This window comes from Glandiceps talaboti, chromosome 1 (genome assembly GCF_964340395.1).
Source record: "Glandiceps talaboti chromosome 1, keGlaTala1.1, whole genome shotgun sequence".
Lineage (NCBI taxonomy): Eukaryota > Metazoa > Hemichordata > Enteropneusta > Spengelidae > Glandiceps > Glandiceps talaboti.
In genome coordinates, this window is record NC_135549.1 from 15,940,575 (window position 1) to 15,964,102 (window position 23,528).

General features: G+C 35.8%; 1 protein-coding gene across 2 annotated transcripts in view; it reads right to left on the bottom strand.

Annotated features, from left to right (window-relative positions):
- The window catches only part of LOC144453047 (gamma-secretase-activating protein-like), a 34,408-nt gene that overhangs the window by 5,840 nt on the left and 5,040 nt on the right, over positions 1-23,528 (bottom strand). For both annotated transcript variants that reach the window (XR_013482390.1, XM_078144356.1), the window contains exons 4-18: positions 18,760-18,927; positions 14,373-14,422; positions 12,661-12,846; positions 12,302-12,345; positions 11,328-11,368; positions 10,672-10,710; positions 9,946-10,182; positions 9,016-9,216; positions 8,168-8,328; positions 7,009-7,176; positions 5,943-6,017; positions 5,440-5,475; positions 2,689-2,841; positions 2,057-2,239; positions 1,046-1,230 (exon numbers count right to left, since the gene is read on the bottom strand). Coding sequence is in view for 1 of the 2 variants with exons in the window: in XM_078144356.1 (XP_078000482.1) it covers positions 1,046-1,230; positions 2,057-2,239; positions 2,689-2,841; positions 5,440-5,475; positions 5,943-6,017; positions 7,009-7,176; positions 8,168-8,328; positions 9,016-9,216; positions 9,946-10,182; positions 10,672-10,710; positions 11,328-11,368; positions 12,302-12,345; positions 12,661-12,846; positions 14,373-14,422; positions 18,760-18,927 (1,927 nt within the window). In the remaining variant the exon portion in view is untranslated. The remainder of the gene's footprint in view (positions 1-1,045; positions 1,231-2,056; positions 2,240-2,688; positions 2,842-5,439; positions 5,476-5,942; positions 6,018-7,008; positions 7,177-8,167; positions 8,329-9,015; positions 9,217-9,945; positions 10,183-10,671; positions 10,711-11,327; positions 11,369-12,301; positions 12,346-12,660; positions 12,847-14,372; positions 14,423-18,759; positions 18,928-23,528) is intronic.

Sequence of the window (23,528 nt, forward strand, 5' to 3'; positions counted from 1 at the left end):
ATATTCAGATAATTATTACTTTCAATGGATCACTCACATATCAGCTCTTTATTTGTGATAGATTCCTAAATACAGTGTATAACATTTCTGTTAATTTTACATCACAAACAAGTCAAATTGTTGTTTTTGAACACAGACTTAATTTGTCCTTACTATGCACCGTGACTATACATTATTCACTTACACATTACTATAATTACACAGGAACAAAATATTGAAATGGCCCCTGATATTTGTTCTTCTTGATTTCTATTAAGGGGTGATTTGAGATTTCTTGATTATTAAAGAACAGCAACAATTTAAGATTCTTATTACCAAGGTACATACAGATGTGTCAGCCCTGTCACATCACATTTATGCCACAGGGGGCAGCGAGCATGTAATTGATTAATCGATCGATCGATCGATCGATTTATTGTTTGATTTATTATTTGGTTGAATGATTGAATGATAAATTTTTGTGGTGCAATATAACTTATTCAGCTGAAAGAGAGAAAAGTAGACAAGGAAAGTGAGAGAAAAAAGTTTTATATCACCACACAAAACTCAATGAGTGAATTGATCAATATCACACACAAAATAAGTTATATTGTACCACAAAAATTGATCATTCAATCGATCAATCATTCAACCAAATAATAAATCAATCAATAAATCCATCGACCTATCGATCAATTAATCACTTACATGTTTGCTGCCCCCTGTGTTTACACATACAGATGTGTCAGCCCTGTCACATCACTGTTAGTACACATTTATACATACAGACTTGTCAGCCCTGTCACATCACTGTGAGTACACATTTATACATACATACTTGTCAGCCCTGTCACATCACTGTGAGTACACATTTAGACTTGTCAGCCCTTTCACATCACATTGAGTACACATTTATACGTACAGACTTGTCAGCCCTGTCACATCACTGTGAGTACACACTTATACGTACAGACTTGTCAGCCCTGTCACATCACTGTGTGTACACATTTATACGTACAGACTTGTCAGCCCTGTCACATCACTGTGTGTACACATTTATACGTACAGACTTGTCAGCCCTGTCACATCACCATCTTCATTTTCATATCCCAGCACTGTCCATATCATCTGCAAGAGTTGCTTAGATTGACGTAGTTGACAGCCAACATACTCAGTAGCTATGTTGTATGCTTTCATTTTAGTCTCCCTTCTCAAGTGTCTGGAAAGATGACTGGCAAGCTTCTCAACCAACTAGAAAAAAACACAAAACCTTTAATCCATGTGTCTCTCTTACACTCTAAAGTTTCAGAAATGATTGAAATATATACAATAGCAGGGAAAGTTCTGTTAAAGTTTACAAATCTACCTTCATATAAACATCCAACATCCCTCTATGGCATTCAGCTGGTTCATGTTTACATACTGCTATATTTTTTTTATTTGAAATTCATATCATTGTCCCCCCCCCCCCTCCCACTGTCATCATTGACCCTACTAAAAACCCACCTCCTCCAAATCCAAGTCTTCTATTATAACCTATATCCTGGTCAACTGTTTACAACTGAATTCATGGTATGATCTTGTTTGAAAACCTCTAGCCAGGAGGGATCTGAGTTATCCTCCCAGCCTTATCCATTCAAAGCTATCCTGGTCTATTGCTTACAATAAACAGCCACAGTGTACAGAGATTTCACATCAATGAAATCAATAACTATTTGAAAACCTCTCTCCAGGACAGTTACATTAACATCTAATTTCATTTATTTGAAGGCATATTTGCTGCAACGGGGACTATTTTTGGGGTATTTTCTTTCATTTAAAAATACGTTAAAACTAAACAGTAAATGGTCCAATCTCTCTAATTCGAAGATTTACTCGTCTACTAGTCGTCAATGTTACTCCAAAATGACATATGGGACACTGTACACTGCTTCATTAATTAAATTCTTGTCATGAGGGATCACTCCCCCCCCCCCCCCCCCAACAGTTACTCTAAAGATTGTTGTTACAATAATATTTATGATACACAAATATACCTATACTGTAAATCAAGCACTGCCACTTTGGCGACACTCACCAGCTCACCACGGAATGCCTGGTTTGATTCCATTTCACTCTGTTTTTGTAGAAATGGCACAGTAATGATACTGTCTTTCAGCTTTGCTCTCTTGTTGATAGCCGGTAATGAATACGATCTCCTAGGTACCTTGGATACAGATTTACTCTCTGGTATTCCTTTCATGTTTAAACTCATCAGTTCCTGTAAGATCGAAAAGTGACTGTCACAATATAATATGCAATATAACATAACTTCAATTATTACTTTAATGTAAATATGCACCTCTGTAATAAAAAATTTAACTTTTTGCTGCTATGTTGTTAGAGAAAATTCATCTCATTTTCAGAAAAAAAATTCAGGGGTCATCATGTAAATTTTTGGAAAAGGAGGCAAAAATGATACTCATTGTAGAAATCAAAATGGCCACCGAATACTGTAGGTAAGTAAAAGATTGTCGATATCCATGAATACAAGATGGTAAACTCAGGCATTTCTTTTACTATTTCAAAAAGACCGCGAACAACGTTTCCTATGACAAAATTTGGAAACATTTGAATAAGTTTGATTTTCAGAAAAATTGGTCCCAATTCTACCTTAACTTACCTTGATACCTTTATTCTACCATTTAATTCTGTAATGACAATACTTACTGCTGCTCTTCTTTCATAGGCCTCCATTTCATTCTTGATACATGTCGTATTAAATCGTCTGTTTTGCTCTTTGGAGAGTAGAATTAAATGGCCACGTATGTTGTCCCAAAATTCACCTTCTGGGTGTCGTCGTTCTCGTTTGTCTGCAGCACCCTGTTTGACAAAAACACAATCAACATTGATCATCAAAATACCCTAACATTACTCCTTACATTACACCAATACCAATTTTTTTTTCCATTTCAGATTCATCAATATTGGATTCAAAGTAGGACTTTTCAAATGTTTATGGCTTTTTTATCACTTTCTTGCGTACCAAAAATGAAAAGAAATGACGAGATTTCAACGTTATATCACACAACTGTCTATGTATGTATGTATGTATGTATGTATGTATGTATGTATGTATGTATGTATGTATGTATGTATGTATGTATGTATGTGTGTGTGCACGTGTATCATATGTATGTATGTATGTATGTATGTATGTATGTACGTACGTACGTATGTATGCATACATATGTTTGTATTTCCCTGAAACATTTTGGAAGTACACACTAGAAGTTCACACTACAAGCCAGCAAATTGGACATTGCAATGATAAATAAACTGTAAGATTGTCATTGTTAGCTAAACTTATTTGTATGAACAGGTAATTACAAGAATGTACACAATGACAAATCATTCAGTCAGTAATGATACAAAGGCAAAGTCTTTATTTCATGGGACGAGACAAGAGTCAGTTATCGCAATCAAAATTTAGCTAATACAGTTTGCCATTTTTATCAGATTCATAGACTTACCTGTTGTAATATTTAAAAAGGTAAAGAAAGCTGTTTATTGGTTACAGAGCGTTAGTAAAAAGTCCAATAGGCTATCAATCCAAGTTAGACAGTTAACTTATAAAGGGTTAAAAATTGACAGAAGTGATGTACCATCATTATCATAGGGAGCTTTCTAAAGGACACTGGCATGTAAAAAAATTGTTTAACTAAAAAACCTAATTTTTTTCTGAATCATTACCGAATGAATTTTTGTGTGTTTGAGAGCCAAGTACTTTTCTAGAGAATGATTCCAATTCATCACTTCCACTGACAGTGACGACACTGGGCCCATGGACTCATTGCCATACACAAATACTACTTTTATGTTAAAGTCCAAGATTTGCTTCAATGATGTTTATTTAGATCTTTTTGAGGCTGGTTTTTTAACTCCTTGATCCTTAATATTTCTTTCCCAGATTATCTAGCAGACATCTTTTTTTAAATCACTTCAAATAGTTAAAATCATTGACCAGCTGTACAAATGCAATCCAGAAATGTAAAGTTTTCATACAGCCTGCTATACATAAATACCGGTAATATATCATATACACCACTGCATGATACACATTGAATGAACATGCAGGTTACAACTGACATGTCGACAAGGGGGTACGAGGGTCAATGGGGGGGGGGGGGGGGGGTGAAAGCTTTGCGTAAATGACACATACACAGTGAAACAGCCAAATAATGAATGACAGTACATTTTCAGAGTGTGTTACTGAATCTTTGGGGTGTAATTTGCCCTTCTCTGACACAATGTTTTTTCTATGTGGTTGATGCCATCTCGAGGATGACTTACGTGAAGGCTTTATACCATCTCGATCCTCCCACGACATTGTTTAGCTAAATGTCAAAGTAGGTAACCTTTGACCTCAAGAAAAGCAACAACAAAAAAGAAAGCGGACAGTGAATTCCTACAATGCCAGTGCATGTAAAAACGTAAATAAATTGTGACTGTAACCAGAGAAGGAAATGCCGGGCTAACCCTCTCCACAACAACAAATGCTTATATTCACAGTTATCAAATGGCAAGAACCAAAGTACAACTGACAGTTATGTACATCATGGAAGGCTCCTCAGTCACTGCAATGGCTAATAAAATATCTGCCTTCAACGTTAGGAAATGCTGTTCTATAAACAACAACTCAAATCTTCAGCTTCCAAACCAGCCTTACATGTATGTCATATTTTGAAACATTATCTATTCTTGTTACTAATTTGAGGCCTGAGCTATGAGCTAGCTCCTCCTCCCATTTCCAGCTAATCAACAGATTAATACTTCATTCCATTTTTCACTATCCTGCCAACAATATGTTCAAATGGAACAACCTTGGTCCATAAAGTCATGTCACTTTAACTTGATACAGTCTACATCAACAGATACTTAAAATGGTACCATATGAGCTGGATTTACCATGATAATTATTTATCAAAGGGTCTATATTTATGCATCCATATTATAAGACTTAGTATAATCAGTCTTTGTGGGATCCACATGTTATGGGGCAGAGTAGAGCAGAGTAGAAGAAGAATACTATTGTGCTGTTCTTTGATGTCAGAGTACTTTTAGCTGGGCCCTCTGTAGTCTTGTGGTCTAAGACCTTAGATCTGCACTTAAAGGGTTGCTGAAAGCTGCATGTTTATGACAGTGCCTCTATCTTTGGGCTAGCGCCCTCAGTGGCCACCTCTTTTTGCTTTTAGCGTAAGCAGTATAGCCGGAAGGTTCTAGCAGCTAGACTAGGCCTTTAATAATTTATGCCGATGAATGCTATAAGGGTTAACATGAGTACTATATCTTGAAACTGGCAAAGCGAGTAAAATGTTGATGAGTCATAATAACGTGAAATTTAGTTTTGAAAATCAAAGCACAATGTAATACGTGTAGATATCTGAAAAAACAGTTTTGGTCTAATTTTAGCTTTCTTACCTCTGGCCAGTTTGGAAGAAGACCTCGCACAGCTGACTATGAAAATGACAACATGAAAGCAACAAACAATGAAATGGACACAGAATTGGGTATCATCTATCCTGTGTTGCCATAGTGATAATAAACAAATAGGTCTCTCATTACATGTATATGCATATATTGGTAATTTTAAAATTATAAGCAAATGGAAAAAATCTGTACACGTTTGGAATATTGCTAGCTTCTAATACATAACACTTTCCCCACAATGTGCGCTCAACACTTTACAATTAATACCCCAGGTATGGAACTATATAATGACACAACAATCTAAGATTACAAAGAAGAAACAAACAATAATTTACTATTATCAGGAAAGTTATTAGAATGATGAAATTGATTTGTAGTTTGGTTCCAGTGAACATGGTACACAGAGCTTTAATTATGGAATAATGAAATATGTGAAATAACTTGAAGCAAATTCTATTCAAGTTCAAATGTCAACACTCTCTCATATCACTCACCTTACTCGTTATTCCTTCTATCAATTTCTTCTTCGGGCTATATGTAAACCTTGCAAGTTGCTGGCCAGTAATACTCTGTGAAAATTTAAGGTTAAGCCAGTTTTCAAAATCAATTGACCAATTGTGGATTTTATTCAAATCAGAAAAAGACGGATATCAATAGTTTTGTTATTGAACAAACTTTTATCTTGATTCCTGATCACTCCAAACTTACTTCTATTTCAGCCATAACGATAGCCCAATCTAGATGTAGATCATCACTACCTGAGGCAGCCCAATACAAGTCCTACCTGAGGTAGATAGGTTTGTGCCTACACATAGGACGGTGTGTGATCCCTCCTCATCCCGTCCTGACCCACTCCTCAAAATATAGTATCTCGTTGAATTCTTTACATTAAATGATGTATGCCTCAATTTGAGCATCTGGAAGGCATATGTGTGAAGATTTCAGTATTCTGTTATTGGCTACTTTAATGTTCAATAAGTCTTTCAATGTAAAGTATCTAAAATGGTGTCTGGGGGTTGGCAGCATTGGTCACACACCCCTACCAGAGCTGACCCGTGGTAAAATATGTAAATCTTCATATATATGCCTCTAGTTCCCTGGGATTTAAGGTAGATGGCAAATGCATTAAACTGCGACTTGAACTTCAATATAATTTGCATAAAATTATGATGTAAAGCATTTAAAAAAAATAAGTGATGAATTTTTCAATTTGATTTACTGCAACTGGTTCTGTGAACACCAGCAGAAAGTGGAACACCCTCAATGACATATCTTGCAGTCTATGGCAAACATGGATCACTACATTCTAAATGGTAACCATACACACCATATCTACATCAACAGCGCCATCTAGTGGTACACAGTGTATTAAGCTGCACCATTACTAATATGTAGGGTCAACATAGCAGGGACTTCAAGCAATATTTAATATAGAATTCGAAGACTTTTAAATATATACATCTTAGTTTCGTGCTCTCGTGTGGGGCTGTTTAGTTCCCAGATACAGTCAAACAAGTGTGATGACAGTGTAAAGTAAGAGATAAAGACTAATTCACTCACTTTTTCCAACTGTCCACGGAAAATATCTGCACGTGTGAAAGGTAGGAATGTCATCACTTCTTTGTCTAACTGCCTCCTCATTGCGTTATAGGTAGAAGCCACTAAGAGTTCAGCCAGGAGCTCTGGTGTCTCAAAAGACATTATATCACTACAGATTTCAACTACTACCTATAGAAAGAACAGTAAAGGAGAACCGGATTGAAAATGAATGCTTTCTGTTAAGAGTAATGTGTTTAGTGTTTAGCTGATGGGCTACAGAAATCAAACATCCATGCGATGTCTGAGTGCATATTCCACTACTCAGACTTAAATGACAAGTTAGTGTCACCAAGAAAACTTTTGGTATTGCCTCCTTTTATGCCCCAGGTATGCTGGGGTGTTCAAACTCCATTGACATGCCACTTTACACTGTAAATAAAGTCTTTAAAGTTACTGGTCTATCTTTGACATCAATTCTATATGTTTGCAGTGCACACAACATGTCTCTCTCTAAACAGAGTTTTTCCTTGTAACCACACACACATACAACATTTAAAATCAATTCATTAAATTGTCTGAGGGGAGAATTGTACCTGGATGTAATATTTTTACCTTGGTATAAACATTATGAACAAAATGAGGAAACTGTCTAAGACTATAAAGACAACAGTACTGCAGGAAGTATACTAATGATAGTAAATTTTTAGTTACAATACTGTTTAATATACCCTATACAGTCTTACATTTGTGCCGGGTTTGGTTGAAATTGAGTCATGGTTGTCAGAGACAATGACAACTCTAACACAATGACAAAGAGAACAAAAAGTTCCTACATCTGTACAATCCATTACAACAATTTTCATTACCAAATATCAAATATCAAAATGTTGATGGACCTCGTATAGCTGACGATAAAAATGACAACATGAAAGCAACAAACAATGAAATGGACACAGAATTGGTATCATCTATCCTGTGTTGCCATAGTGATAATAAACAATAGGTCACTCATTATCCATATACATGTATTGGTATTTTCAAAATTAAGCAAAATGGAACAAATCTGTACAGGTTACCTTTATATATGCCTCTATATTATTTAATGTTTAGCCACTTGCCTGTATCCATCCCTGCTGTTACAAGTTCAGTTGTGCTTAAAAAAACTGTATATTGTCCTTACCTGTCTGATGAGGTCCATGTCTTTTATATGTATCACAATAAGATGTAACAGGGATATCCTGGTTGTAATCAAATGGCAGTTTTTGAACATGTTGAAGATACTTGCTTTATTCAGAGAGATTTTATAGGCTTTTCCAGACAAGCAATCTAGAATACAATCTCCTGAGGGTAGGATGATAAGAAACTGTATTATATTTATGGTTTACTTACTTTGTAAAATGTGCTATCAGCAAACTAACACAGATGCAAACTAAGGGAAGGATGTACTGATGTAGAAATACACATTCTGTGGCATGCACTTGAACAATATTTATTTGTTCAATATATGAGTGTGATTGTTGTAAATGGATAATACTGTAAATCAAATACAAAGTGTTGGGGAATGCTGTTCTCAATTATCTCTTACAGGAAAAGTTCAGACAGGCTTTAACTCAGTACACAATTGTGTACTGATTAATGCTATCAACTTAAATATGATTTTGGGTGATTTCAATACCACCTCAGTAACTTATTCAACTTTGAAATCTTGTAAAGTAGCCCGACTGCACTTGATATATGTTCGGCGAAGAACGGGGATTGCCTGCAAGGGTTTTTGGAAAAATTTCTTGAGCTGACATCACATTTTATACTGCAATCTCTTCATGTTGGGAAATGCAACTAGTGTAGTATGGCTTCTTTGCACATTGTCAAAGTTGAATAAGTTGCCAATGTGCTATTTTATCACCCAATATCATATGTAAATTCGATAGTAGTAATCAGTAATAAGCCTGAATGCATGGACTTTTCCTTTACCCCAGTAAGTACACACACAACTTTGTTTCAAAATTTTGCTTCAAAAGTTCCTCTTACCCTGTTTGAGAAGTGTCTTTTCATACAAGAATCCTACCAGTTGGTGGGATGACTGCACTGAAGCTGGTAGTCCAGGTTTGGTTTCCCAAGGCTGGGTGATGTCAGATGTTGCCAAGGTGATATGATGACACGGTTCTAGTTCTGATGATACGTTTAGTAGATGTGCAACATAGCCAGGCACGTAGACCAAGATGTAGTTATCTATCAAACAAAGGAAGAACATTTTCATACAACTTGAATTGATACTTTCTCACATAATTCTTTGGTCATCATTTATGGGGTATCATAAAGTCACTGACATTTAATTGGATATGGTTACTACTTTCTTCCTTGGAATATTGTAACCGAATTTTTCAAAAAATTAAATGCATAATATTATTTTCTTTCCTACAAGGAGAGATTATGACTTAGATGAGGGTGTCTAAAAACCTTAGTTGAAGAACTTACACTTCCTCTCTCAAAGATGACCATTGTAATTCATGGTACTTCAAAATTCATTAATCCTGTTAATAATGGCTATAATGGTTAAGATATCAGTAGAGGTACAACACATACTTTTTTGATAGTAAACTTTATTCGTCCAAATAAATTTGGAAATTTGTTGAATGGTCGCCATATTGCCCTAGTGTTGAAGAAGAAGGAGGAAACCATAGTACCAGAGACAAACCCGTGTTTTTTGGCAGGATGACAATGAGCATCAACCTAATCTTACATACGTACGGATTGAGGTAAATTTTAATGAAACCCAGCCAACTTTTGGCAGATTTGAACTCAGACTGAAGAGGTAAGAGGCATAGAGATATATAAGAGGTCAGCCACCGACAATCCTGTGGACGGAACAGTAATGGTAAACAAACATAAAGCGGTTGTGGCTGTAATAAAAAAAAACACATTTAGAAGTAGAGTTGCAAATTAACAAACTAGACTTACTCAGAGATATAAATTGGAGTTTGATGTGTTTAGCTAGATGACTTGGTACTTTAGGTATGCAGCACTGTAAGATGTATCCATGATGTAACATTAGAACGGAATAATTGACATCAACCACTGACTTTTCAGATAAATCTAACCAATCGTCGTCATCGTCTCCTTTCAGTCTCAGGATTGGTTTTTTAGTCTTTGTTCGGACGTACTGGATTGGATGCTGATAACAAATACACAATGAACCTGGTTTGGAAAGAAATAATTTAGAGAATTTAAGTGTGTTTGTTATAAAATCAGTAAATAGGTAGATCTGTATGGTTTTTTTTGGTCATTTTCCTGGTGTTCCCCACCAAAATTATTTCAAAAGTAAGTTATAATGTCAATCTGTGCCAGATTTACATAACAGATTTCCCTCCTCTGTTTTTAGGTTGTGTAAAAATACTATGTACTTTGTAAGTATATTTTCTTTCAGTCGCTATACTTTTTCATTTCGTTTTGCCACAAAACACCTTCAGAACCTAAAGCAAAACTGGTGACACTCTGTCAAGTACACATCACTGTGTGTACATTTAAAATGCAGACATGACCTGAAACAAACTACAAGACCCAGAGATGAGGCTCGAACCTGCGACCTACAGATTCCAAGCCGGACACTCTAACTATTTGACCATCATATATATGACTCCCTGTAATAATCACTTAATTTCTGTCTCTCTTCTGTGGACCACTTACCTCCGCCTTGTGTTATAATTTGCATATTTAGACTTTCATCTGAAATGAGACGCACAAAAGACATGAATGAGGTTTAAACTAAACGTAGTGCTTCTGAGAAGTTCAGTCAGCAAGAATATCTGAATATCAAAGACCTGCTTTTGCATTTTATACCTGGTGTAGTGCATAGTTCATATTACTTAATAGACAGTGGAAGGAAAATTTCCCCTCCACTGTTTATGTTTAAACATTGTTGTTAATGTTGACAAGTTGTCCTTATGTTACAGAATGCCGGGTAACGTCAGATTGTGTTCTCTCACGATCGGTGCATGTAGACAAACACACAGGGCTGTACCAGTAGTATTTTTTGCAAAATTTGTTGTTTTTAGATACACACTATATAGCAGAACCCAGTGATGTATGAGTGCAAGTTTGGGCAATCAGGGACATTTATACTGGTGCTTGAAGTATTTTCAGCTACATTTTCACTCGTTATGTCCATTCAAGTATGACCACAAAGAAAAAGACAAGCACTCGTCCGAGTACCAAGAGTTCTGTCATAACAGTATATACAAGTCGTGGCAGTCTAGAGACAGGACTTTAGACTTGTGGATGTATATACATCAAATTAAACTGTCTAGAATATGGAAAGACAAACAACTGCCAAATATCCTTACCTGTCACATGATAACCAAGGAAAGTACTCTGACAAGAATACCTAGCAACAAAATAAACATTGTTAGCAGATGTATACGCTGCATATATCAAAAACTTCATAGACTACTAGATAGAGATTGCTCTATATCAAAGTTTGTATGGTTTTTATTTTAAATGGATAAAATATGCCATGTTTGAAATTATCAGCCATTATAATTAACCATGTCAATGATACTAATTTTATACACAGTCAAACTCTATTACTTTGATGATTACACAAAATCATAAGGATATTACTGAAATCTATGTTGTTTGTATTTGAAATTGACATGATAATAATTAATTTCTCACTTTATTAAGTTTACTAAAATTATCTGTAGTTCATACAGAAATGATATTCAACACTGAAAGGATACTAGAGTCATGTTACAGCGTGTGATACTGTACATGTGATAATAATCTGTAATGGATTTTGAAAATGGCAACAAGACGCTTTCATTTTATGTACCACTTAAAAAAGCTATAATCTGATTTTGATACAGATATATTTTGTCTCATGGAATCATACATTCATTTTGACTTTAGGAATCTCTGACCTCTACACTGTACTGACAGCTCTGTGTTACCTAAAGTCATACAGTTCCTGTGTAACTACAGTCTCAATAAAGTGAAGTGACGCAATAGTTTTTTTCCTTATCATCATAATACAACTGTTGGTTTTTTCCTCAGTTTTCCTAGACACTTTCAAACACCTCTATGGTTAATGATATGTTACTATGTACATTATTAATTTGTATATAAATATGACACTGATCAGAATTCAAATAAAAACTTATCAAAAGGCAAATCCGAGCCTATGGCTATGAAAACAGTTTGAATACAGAGTGCTGGTGGTAATTATGATTCAATTTTGTACCAATAATAATTATGAATTCCGTTGCCCGAGTTAAAACAAAACAGAGATGTACAACACAAAGTTAGTAAAGCTGCTTACCAGGACGGTTCACTTGGCATGGGTAGGGTGAGGGCTAGATTTAACTGAAAGATAAACAAATTATAGTGCTTGTAATTTCTCAACGAAAGATCTGAGTTGGTTTTGAAATGCACACACGAGAATCAATTCTACCTCACCAACCACATAATAGGATGTAGATTAGTCTGACCATCTTCTTTATGCAATATACTAGCTAACATCTTACGCAAACAAATAGTTCAGATCGATAGGAACACCATACTGGTAAGTGTAAAATTAAATCAATGCATTTATCATCCAACTTTTTATTAAAGACAGTGAATTCATAGGGTATCTTTTCCCTTTAGCCGCGATAGACTTAGAGACTCCTCCAAACTTACCACTGTCTCATAGTTATGATCCTTGAATTCTAGACAAGTTAAAAGGACGTCTTCTCCTTGGCTACCGTGGTGACTATTTCTACGTTTCTTTCTCTGTAAATAATACAGTCTTTGTGTTGATGCATCCCACTGTGCCCACAGGAACCTTTTAGCTATCTGTTTTGTTCTTGGTTGACCACTCATAACCTGGAAGAAATTGAGAATATTCTTCTTCTTTTTTCTAAATTATGGTTTTGAAGGTATTAGTGACTTTCTTTGTACTTGGCTGACCACTCATAACATGGGTGAAAACATATGATTTTTTATTGTATTTTCTCAGTATATATTGTGTATAACCTACAACTCAACTTGAGAATTTTTTCCGGAAGAGAATCTTATGGTATGGTTGGCATTTCTTAGATGAAGGCCAAGAAAATCTTAAAGATTCATAGAGATTAATAGTGTTTTTGCTAAGGGTGGTAAGTAGGTAAATCTACCTGAGTTCCCATGTCATTTTACCTGGTTTCCCAAGCAAAATTACCATAGACTCTATGGGAAAACGCTGCCATTTCTACCCCTTTTTCCCTTTAGGTTACCAGGGTTTCCCACCAACCGGAGCAAAACACTGGATTACCTAAACTGGCCCTGGACTACTGGAAAGTTAAGTAATATCGGGGAAAAAACAAGTAATGATGTCATTTGTAGAGTCACTGTTACCTAGGACAAGGAGAAATGAGCCTATCAATGTTTCTGTTTGAAGTACAATGTAGGGTTGGGGGGTGGGTGGAGGGTTTATGAGAGTGAATCATTGTCAGTGAATGAACATCCTGTCTAAGCCTACACATATTTACATCACCTTTGACATCGCTTTCTAAATTTGGAAACAATATACAATTTACACTACGTTACGGACCGTTTCACCCGATGGATCGTCAGGTGTTATTGTAGTCGTTGACTTCTCATGCTTTATGTACAGTACTGTACAGTACTACATAAAGCATGTAAAGCATATATTGTTTATGTATGATATGCTCTCCAAGGTGATTGAGCACTCTGCTTGGCAAAAGAAGAATGAAACTCTGTGCGTAAATATATAATTTTGTCAACTAGATTTTGATATTACTGGGCATGTACTTGATAATCTGAAAATAAAGTGACATTAGATATCAGTGTGGACGCCTGGCATGTTTACACAACAACATTTTCAAATAAAAATGCTAAAAATCAATAATATTGGTTTTGTTTTTAATGCATTTTCACATGTTTACAAACAATTTTGGCTGTTTAATGGAAACTTGATACCAAGATGGAACAAATAAAAAAAATGACGCTGTTGTACACATGTACCAACATAACACAGTGGTTTGATAGTAGCATGTACAAGTACATCATCAATGGGGTCATGGGGTCAAATATGTATCATTCCATTTTCAGTCATTTTACGTGACTCCATGTTTTAATCTTTCATTTCTGCTTCTATACAGGGGTTCTATTTTTGAATGAAAATGGACAAAAATTGAAAATGATCCACTTTGGCAGCATTTTCCAATCATTGCATTTTCATGTGCATTTTCTGATGTCCCTGTGTGTAAACAGTAGTGCAAATGCAACGAAAAAATTTTTGTTTCCATTTGAAAACAGCATCGTGTTAACGTGGCCCTACATTTTTGAACTACAATTTCTTTAAAGTTGTCAGTTTACTTAAAATTTAGAGTATTATATACAGCACTCACCACTCCTTTGTCCCCCATTCTTGCTAGTGATATTCTATATTGTCCAATAGCTGAAATTGAGATATAAAAAATTCCATTTTGATAAAATGAGCATTAATTGATCTACAATGTAAAACAAGTAGAATCTACATTTGATTGCATTCTAAAGATGAAATAACATAAAATTTCACATACAGTTTAGTTTATCTCATACATATAATCATGTATTTAGATGTTATTCCCACTACAACCCATAACACCAAAGTAAAGCATTTTCTGTGTGTACCACAATCATTTATAGCATCCGTATCAAGTGTAAAAGTATACTGTTTCATTTGCTAATTGACCACATCACAAAGGCCACATGCTAGGTTTGTAAATAAACCAATTGAAACAGTATACTTTTACACTTGATATGAATGCTACAAATGAGTGCAGCACATAGACAAAGTGCTTTACTTCAGTGTTACTAGTTGTATTTGTCTTTGTTCAGCCAAGGAAAATATTCATGAATATAATTATATCAGTGCAGCACCAATAATATCAATTCGGGGAAAGTTAGACCTAACAAAAAAATTTGTGTGGTTCCAATTATGCTCAATTTTAGAATAGGTGGGGTAGGTAGAGATTTTATTTTAATTTTTATATAATATTTTTTATGGAGACCACACAAAACTAGAAAAAATTACAAAATTAACTTTTTTGGGGAAATGACTACCAACCATCTCAGCTATCATTGTATGCAACCTAAATGAATGTTGCACTTCTCAATCTTGAGATATGGGAAGAAATAAAAAACCAAAACAAATGCACATGGCTTTACAACCATTTGCACACTTTATTATAATATAGCGGGAAGTGTCAAGTACTAGGCAGCTCATTAGCATACATTTGACGAAATGTGTCAAGTACTTGTCAACTCATTTACATAAACTTGCTGATAGAGTAGTCTCAGACCAGTAAAAGAATTGCTATGGTCATGGGGTATGGGGTACAGTGTACCACAAGTATGAATAACAAGAGGACATCCTTCCAGTGTCAAAAAAGAGTTGCCCAATAATGTAATGAGCGAGCTAAAAAATGAATAAAGAGAATGAATTAGAGTCAGTCTCTCTCTCTCTCTCTCTCTCTCTCTCTCTCTCTCTCTCTCTCTCTCTCTCTGTGTCTTTTCATGATATTGCTTATAACCGATTGTCTACTCAAAACTATTTAAATGGTGAAAACATTTCTCAATTTTAATGAAATTTTACTGTGCATAAAGGAATGTATTACGATAGGTGTCAAAATGCAAGTGAAAGTCAGCTTTGTTATAGTTTAGCACAGATGGTCTTTGCGAAGTCTTCCATTGATAAAACAAAGGCATCCTACAACAAAGAATGGTGGAAAGGTGTAATTGGAACCACAACATCAAATTTTAAACAAAAAAGGAAAAAAAAGTATTTATCAGCTGATTTATCAGCAACGCGTCGATCCTCTGGGGAATCCATTTTTGCTATCTAGGCGAAGTAATTATGCATAGCCTCGGTTTACAAAACATACTCGTCCTTGCGGTACAGTAGTAGTGATTATGTTTCAGCGAGTGAAGTCAAAACCCACGATTTGGAAGTTATCTTTTCGTGAACCACATGCAAAAATAACGCACCATTCGTATCTCTCCCGTTATCTAGTAGTCTATCTGCTAGACCTCGGATGTTCTTCCGATACAATACGATACACGACCTAACATCGCTATGCCCTCACTGCGAATTTCGTTCGCTTATACGAAAGAAAGCCCGAACGTCTAGCAGCAAGACTAGTTATCTAGTACAGATCAACAGATCGTTTCCATGTAAACATATACCGTCTCGTGTTGTTCATCGACACTACTTCACTTAGGTGACACTAAATAAAAAGTCACCGAAACGAACATCATTCCCAAGTATTGAATTCTAATAAATAATCCGTTTTACGGGTACATGTCCTCAAAAATCTGCGATTTTCAATGGCGCTATACAGATTTTCAGTATCGAACGCCAAGTCCCCCCCCCCCTTCCCTTCGTAGCACGTAGTACGTGTCATCACGCTACAGTCTTCGACATTCCAAATACGAAGTCGTCGTATACGCGTAGTAGAGCGAAGCTGTCGGATAACTATCCCTCTTGAAAACTATGTACTCGCTTTATTTCATTTTCTTTTTAATTGAGTTCATTACCAACCACAAATTGACATGAGGTGGTTTCGTCTTCTTTCTAAACACGGCCCGTTCTCACTGAAGCCCTCCCGAGGTGCCGTCTCGTCTCCGACTATTTTTGTTTTTGTCAAAAAAAATTAACATGCCGAAGAGCTAGAGACATGAGAGAGCTATATGGCTAGACATGTCTAACAGTTTGCGTTTTGCATTGACGTGGAAGCGCGATGTGTTGAATCATAGACCCTCCACCCATGGTTAAATGTACTGTGTATGCTGTGTCCAGATGAACCGGCGCAGTAATTTTCCTGGTAGACACAACAATGAAATTGCGACGATAGTGGTGCGTCTTTTGACGTTGATTTCGACACAGATACATGTTATGTATCAAAATAAAAACAATAGAATCTGAGTACGATGCTTCAAAGCAAAACATAGTACATGTACAATCGCGACCGGACTATGCATTGTTACTCCAAGAAAATACCATCATACTAAATATGTTTTATGAAGCTAACTAGCTTCTTTATTAGTTAAAATACCACTCTCAAAGCAATTGGTATATTTTCCGTCGTTTCATGTTCACACAAGTGGGGAACTCCTCTAAATTGAACAAGAACCCAGGGAACATTTACTCTCTCACCGGAAACCACTACGTTTATTTTACATAAAACCTGAGACCGCTATATAACGTAGCTTGACACTCTGCTTTCCATAAAAGGAAGAAGGCTCCGCCCTCAATTCTTTCGCATACATATGCAAATGAGGAAGTTAATTTTTAACCCGAATAGCCAAAATCGCATGTCGAATAGTGGGCGTTGGCTACATTTGAACTGACAGATTTCATATTTTTTGGCCAATAGAATGGTCATAACATGGAAAAAACAAATTTTCGAAGGTGATAAAGGATGTGACACTTACAACTTTTCTGTAAGGAATGTGTTAAACGTTTTTTGTTTGTCTCAACTCACAACACATGTTTTTGTTACTTTCTCAAGTTTACATTTTGTAAAGAATTGCGTTACTATGTGGAAATTAGCAACCTCAAAGAGTACCCGACAATAACAAACACAGTAGGATCTTATTCACCACGTCAGTGGCTCCAAAACCGTGTCTCAGATTTTTGATTGCTTCTTTTGTTCGAAAGTAAGACGGATTTAAATGAGACATACATGGTTTATTTGGACATTATTTATTATTATTTATATATCTTCGTAACAAAAACAGACAGGAAAAATCTGAGACACGGTTTTGTAGCCACTGACGTGGTGATAAACATTGTGCGTCGTTTTCTATTGTTGGTCGAAATTTGAAGGAGCTAATTTTTGTTGAACGAAAAATGCAAATTATCACATATGTAGAGGTCACGTGACCGGAAGTACATAAAACCAAATTTTATTAATTTCATTGTAAAGAGTGGATCAAGAGCTTTCAGAAAATGTATAGTTATGGATGTGTGTAATCATTACTTTCTTAACTGCAAACCAATATCAACAAGGGAAATTTTGTGTGGTCTAATACCTTAATTGGCAAAGTAAGTATACCAAACTATGTGAAGTGTGCATACTAAGATAATAACTGAAAATCACTAATTATGCAAATGAAACATTAAAACTGATAGCTATGTCAACAACCTTTATAGGATATATGTGCTTTGTTATGGTTGGTGTATGTACCACAATGCATTAAGATAGTCTAATTACTGAAAATCATTAATTATGCAAATTACTCATTAATGTTAAAAACAACACTAACAAGTTTTTTACCAGATATGTGCACTCTCTTAACATCAATGTATTTACAAAATTACATGAAAATTGAAGCATGCACTATTAATAATTGCCCTAACTTACCAGATTTGCTGAAAGGGAAGTAATTACTTTCCATAGTTTTATTGTTACATTATTCTGACAATTCCTAAAGTGCTATTCTGCCAAATAATTTTCATGAGCCAAAATACATGTACTCAGTTGAATTATTTGGGGGGAAAACCAACATGTTGTCGGGTTAATGACACCCTGGACATTGACACCTATGAAAGTAGAGGACCTAAGATCAATGGCCATACAGGGTAATAATTGCATTTCCTGTTTCTAAAAATAGCATTTTATCTAATTCTTTTCTGTTTCCAGCAGTACATAAAAACCTGAATAACCTTACTTTTGGTCCAAACACGTGGTCAAGACTCCTTACACAAGGACAGTCCTACAGTAAGTATCATAACATTTAATACCAACTTACATTCTTTGTGCAAGAAGAACAGCATGTGAGTTTCTTTGCTGGAGGTCTCACTAAAACCTTTGAATTTGCTGTACAGAAACTGACATCTTAATAGATTTCGCCTCTCCACATTCAGTGAAAACACTCTGTCCTGTGGCTGGACTTCAGCAAGGAAAGCTCTGAAGATGTCTGCAAAGAGAATTTATTTTTTAGAGTATACAATTTGAGCAAGTTGATCTTTTCTAATGGTATACCACTTTATGCAGTAGTATTTTAAATGATAAGCATTTTTACAAAATTCATGCTAAATCGTCTGAAGCAATATTTTAAAATTGCCAGTGGATGAAAATTGATTTTTTTTCTACATGTTGTATTATTATAACACTTTGTAAAACTTTTGAAGTATTACTAAATTAGAATGATTCATTGGAATGATGACTTTACTTATCAGAGTTTGCTTCTCAAGTTGTATAAGCCATAGACCCTCCACCAACATTGGTCTATGTATATAAACATACAAACAAAAAAAAACTGTTTATATCATGAACATAAATCGTTGTTAAGAAATAACATCACTGCATCACTTTCAAGATGGCATCCATGGGAAAACTTGCCCATGCTCCTATGCATTGATATCAAAAATCACTGCCTTCTGTGTCCTCATGTTTGCCTTATCACAGAGTTTATATTACATGTTTGACACCTTTTTTTGAAATGGATCCTGTGAAACACAACTTTCGGGTGTTGATAGTAATTAGAATACGCTGACTCAATTCTGAACTAAATTCCATAAAATTATGAGATTATATACTATTCCACAAAAAAACTAGCGTAGTGTATATATACAAATTTAGTACTTGTATGTCAACCAGCAGCCAGAATTCCTCAAAATCGGTTCCATTGATCTAGAAATTTCACCAAAGGCTCAAGAAAAAAGGAATAGTTATTAAAATCCCTATCATTTATGAACAAATCTGCTCTTAGATATCTTTCTTACTATTTATATTTGAACACTATGGTTTTTGCGACAAAATCCAACATGGCCGGCCCCCCACTGAATGCAGCACTACCTTGGAAAGTTGGACAGGAAGTTAAGGCAGTTGACACTTTACGGTAGGAGCTTGGGAGCAGCCCTTGACTTGACCAAGTTGACATACATTACTTTTTGTGATGATTATTTGTGATGTTCAATATTCATTCACATGATGAATAGTACTATTTCGAAATGTTTTGTCATAGTTCACTTCAGGTAGGTCACATTGCCACTTCTGTTTTGTGGTCGTAATCGATTGCGTTTGCGACAGCACGTGCAGCGGCATGTGGCATGTGATCTAGCGACAACACTTACAATTAAGTTCTGGCTTTAGAAATATGTACCTTATACATGTAATGTTTAGTTGTATTCAATGTTTTCAAAACAAAATAATCTTGAACAATATTGAGATGATGGTCATACAATCAACTCAGTCTTCCAAAAGTACTTTCACTGGATCGCATGCCACAGCACGCACTATCACGATCGCATTATCGGAATTACAGAAAGAACTGCAACACCTACCGAGAGTGAGTGCCCAACAAGTACCAAAACATTTCAAAATATTGCTACTACGGATGCCTCATCTCATGGTAAACATATCCTATTGATAGCATTCTATGAGTTCCATCTCATATTGACAATTTAAGCTCACCATTTTGGCATGGAATTCAAATTAATGTGTATAACTGTATGAGCAAAATGTTCTGGAAGGCTGTGCATGATATGAACAAGGCACTGTTTTACAGGGTAAATGAATTTAGGGACCTGTCAGTTTCTTCGGCTGGGGGAGGGGGTCACCATGTTTTTGAAATTGGCAGTAGGGGTCATGCTGTTTTCAAAATTGTGGATGGAAGGGGGGGGGGGTATTGTGTTTTTGATTGTGTTGGAAGAAAAACAAGTCATTGAGAATGACATAGTCCCCGCTATGATTGGGTTTTAAGGAATTATCACTACTCTGATCACGTAACAACACTTGTGAACCTAAATCAAACAGACTTAGATCTGTTGTGTCTGCTTGTTGGACATGGAACATGCCTACAACAATAAAGGATCGGTCAGGTATGGGGGATCATATCACGATGAAAATCGATATGCACATGTATGTCATAGAACACTGTCCTAATACCAACTTTGAATGTGATCTGTTCAAGCATGTCTGAGTTATGGCATTTGAACATTGAAAAATCGCAAACAAAATGGCTGCCAGGCGGCCATATTGGATCGTATTACAACAAATGAATAATTTATGCACATGTATGTCATAGAACACTGTCCTAATACCAACTTTGAATGAGATCTGTTCAAGCATGTCTGAGTTATGGCTTTGGACATGGAAAATTCACAAACAAAATGGCTGCCAGGCAGCCATATTGGATCGTATCATGACGAAAATGGATATGCACATGTATGTCATAGAACACTGTCCTAATACCAACTTTGAATGAGATCTGTTTAAGCATGACTGAGTTATGGCTTTGGACATAGAAAAATCGCAAACAAAATGGCTTCCAGGCGGCCATATTGGATCGTATCACAACAACAATGAATATGCACATGTATGTCATAGAACACTGTCCTAATACCAACTTTGAATGAGATCTGTTCAAGCATGTTTGAGTTATGGCTTTGGACATAGAAAATTCGCAAACAAAATGGCTGCCAGGCAGCCATATTGGATCGTATCACAATGATAATGGATATGCACATGTATGTCATAGAACACTGTCCTAATACCAACTTTGAATGAGATCTGTTCAAGCATGTCTGAGTTATGGATTTGGACATAGAAAATTCACAAACAAAATGGCTGCCAGGCAGCCATATTGGATCGTATCACGACGAAAATGGATATGCACATGTATGTCATAGAACACTGTCCTAATACCAACTTTGAATGAGATCTGTTCAAGCATGTCTGAGTTATGGCTTTTAGTTTTGGACATAGAAAAATCGCAAACAAAATGGCTGCGAGGCGGCCATATTGGATCATATCACAACAACAATGAATATGCACATGTATGTCAAAGAACACTGTCCTAATACCAACTTTGAATGAGATCTGTTCAAGCATGTCTGAGTTATGGCTTTGGACATAGAAAATTCGCAAACAAAATGGCTGCCAGTCGGCCATATTGGATCGTATCACAACAACAATGAATATGCACATGTATGTCATAGAACACTGTCCTAATACCAACTTTGAATGAGATCTGTTCAAGCATGTCTGAGTTATGGCTTTAGACTGAGAAAATTTGCAAACAAAATGGCTGCTAGGCAGCCATATTGGATCGCATCATGAAACAAATTGACGTGCATATGTATGCTATTGTATGTTGCCCCTGTACCAAGTTTGAAAAAAATCGGTCCAGGCATCTCCAAGAAACGGCTGCGAACGGACGGACAGACGGACGGATGCACGGACAGACGGAACCCAATCCATAAGTCTCCACTTTGATTTTGTGACACCGTCCTGACGCAATACCACGGTTGGTTGCAATAACACATCAAGTAATGGTTAGTCACATGTAGTCAACAACAGCAGATAGTATAAGGATATTACATATAGAGTACAAGTATGTGGTTGATATCAGTACATAAAATACATACAACACTTTCTGCTAGCGATGCTCCCAAGGCTGTGAGAAAGTCTACATCTTAATATGAAGGACAAACATGTAGTTTGAAACATGATAACACGATAAAGCCAAAATACAGTTAACACTATTAACAACAAGACAGTGTACAATGGCAAAATTATTGATTGCATTTTCAATCAGTCAAAATATTCTGCTGACACTTTTTCAGATTAGGTCATTTTAGTAACTCACAGAGTTGTTTTAGGCATATTTTACTGACAGATTTATGTACTGTATGCCATGTGTCTTAACCCCATCACTTAACCCCTATGTGGCACTTCTTTAAAATGACTTCTCCAGGTTCTATGATTTACCAAAGAAGTACTGAACCAACTGGGACATCATAAATCAATTCATCTCTCATCCTGTTTTGTGACCCATACCCATTTATTTTATATTGTCACAATTTGAATTTCGTTGCAGAAAGAGGTAGAACTGGTTTCATCGTTTTTATTTTGTTCTAATAGTTCAAAAGCATGGAAAACAACAACAACAACAACAACAACAACAACAACAACAACAACAAACTAGAACAAACTACATCATTTATGTCAGTTAAGTATAAAGTGGTTGTTAATGGTAACCATGGTAACAACTCTTGCTATTATGGTGAAGATTCACCTGTGCTAATTAATAGTTACCCCAAAAAGTAGTTCAATTCCCAAAAAACAAAACCTTTGGACTCAGCTAGGAAACCTAGGATTAAAAGACTCTCGATTAATCCAAGTATTTTGGTGTAGTACAAACTAAGGATTCATTTATTCTTAACAATTCTTGCATTTAGATTACCTGACATCCCACATAAAAAAATTTAACAACAGAACATTCTAGACTAAAATTCAAGTCATGGGTGGACAACTCCAATACTCACTGTAGCAGAACACCACCCACTATCCACAACTGTAATCTACAGTATATATACTGTTTAGTCACAAACAAGGAAGAAATTTGCACTAGTTTGCAGGTGACTGTAAGGTCACTGAGATGATTTCCTTCCGGTTAGCATATTATTACACAATCTCACATTTGACTCACCCAAAGAACTTCCTTGTTTGCAAGAAATACACCACTATTGGTATGTAAACAATTTAGTGGGCATGGAGTCAGAAAAGTTTTGT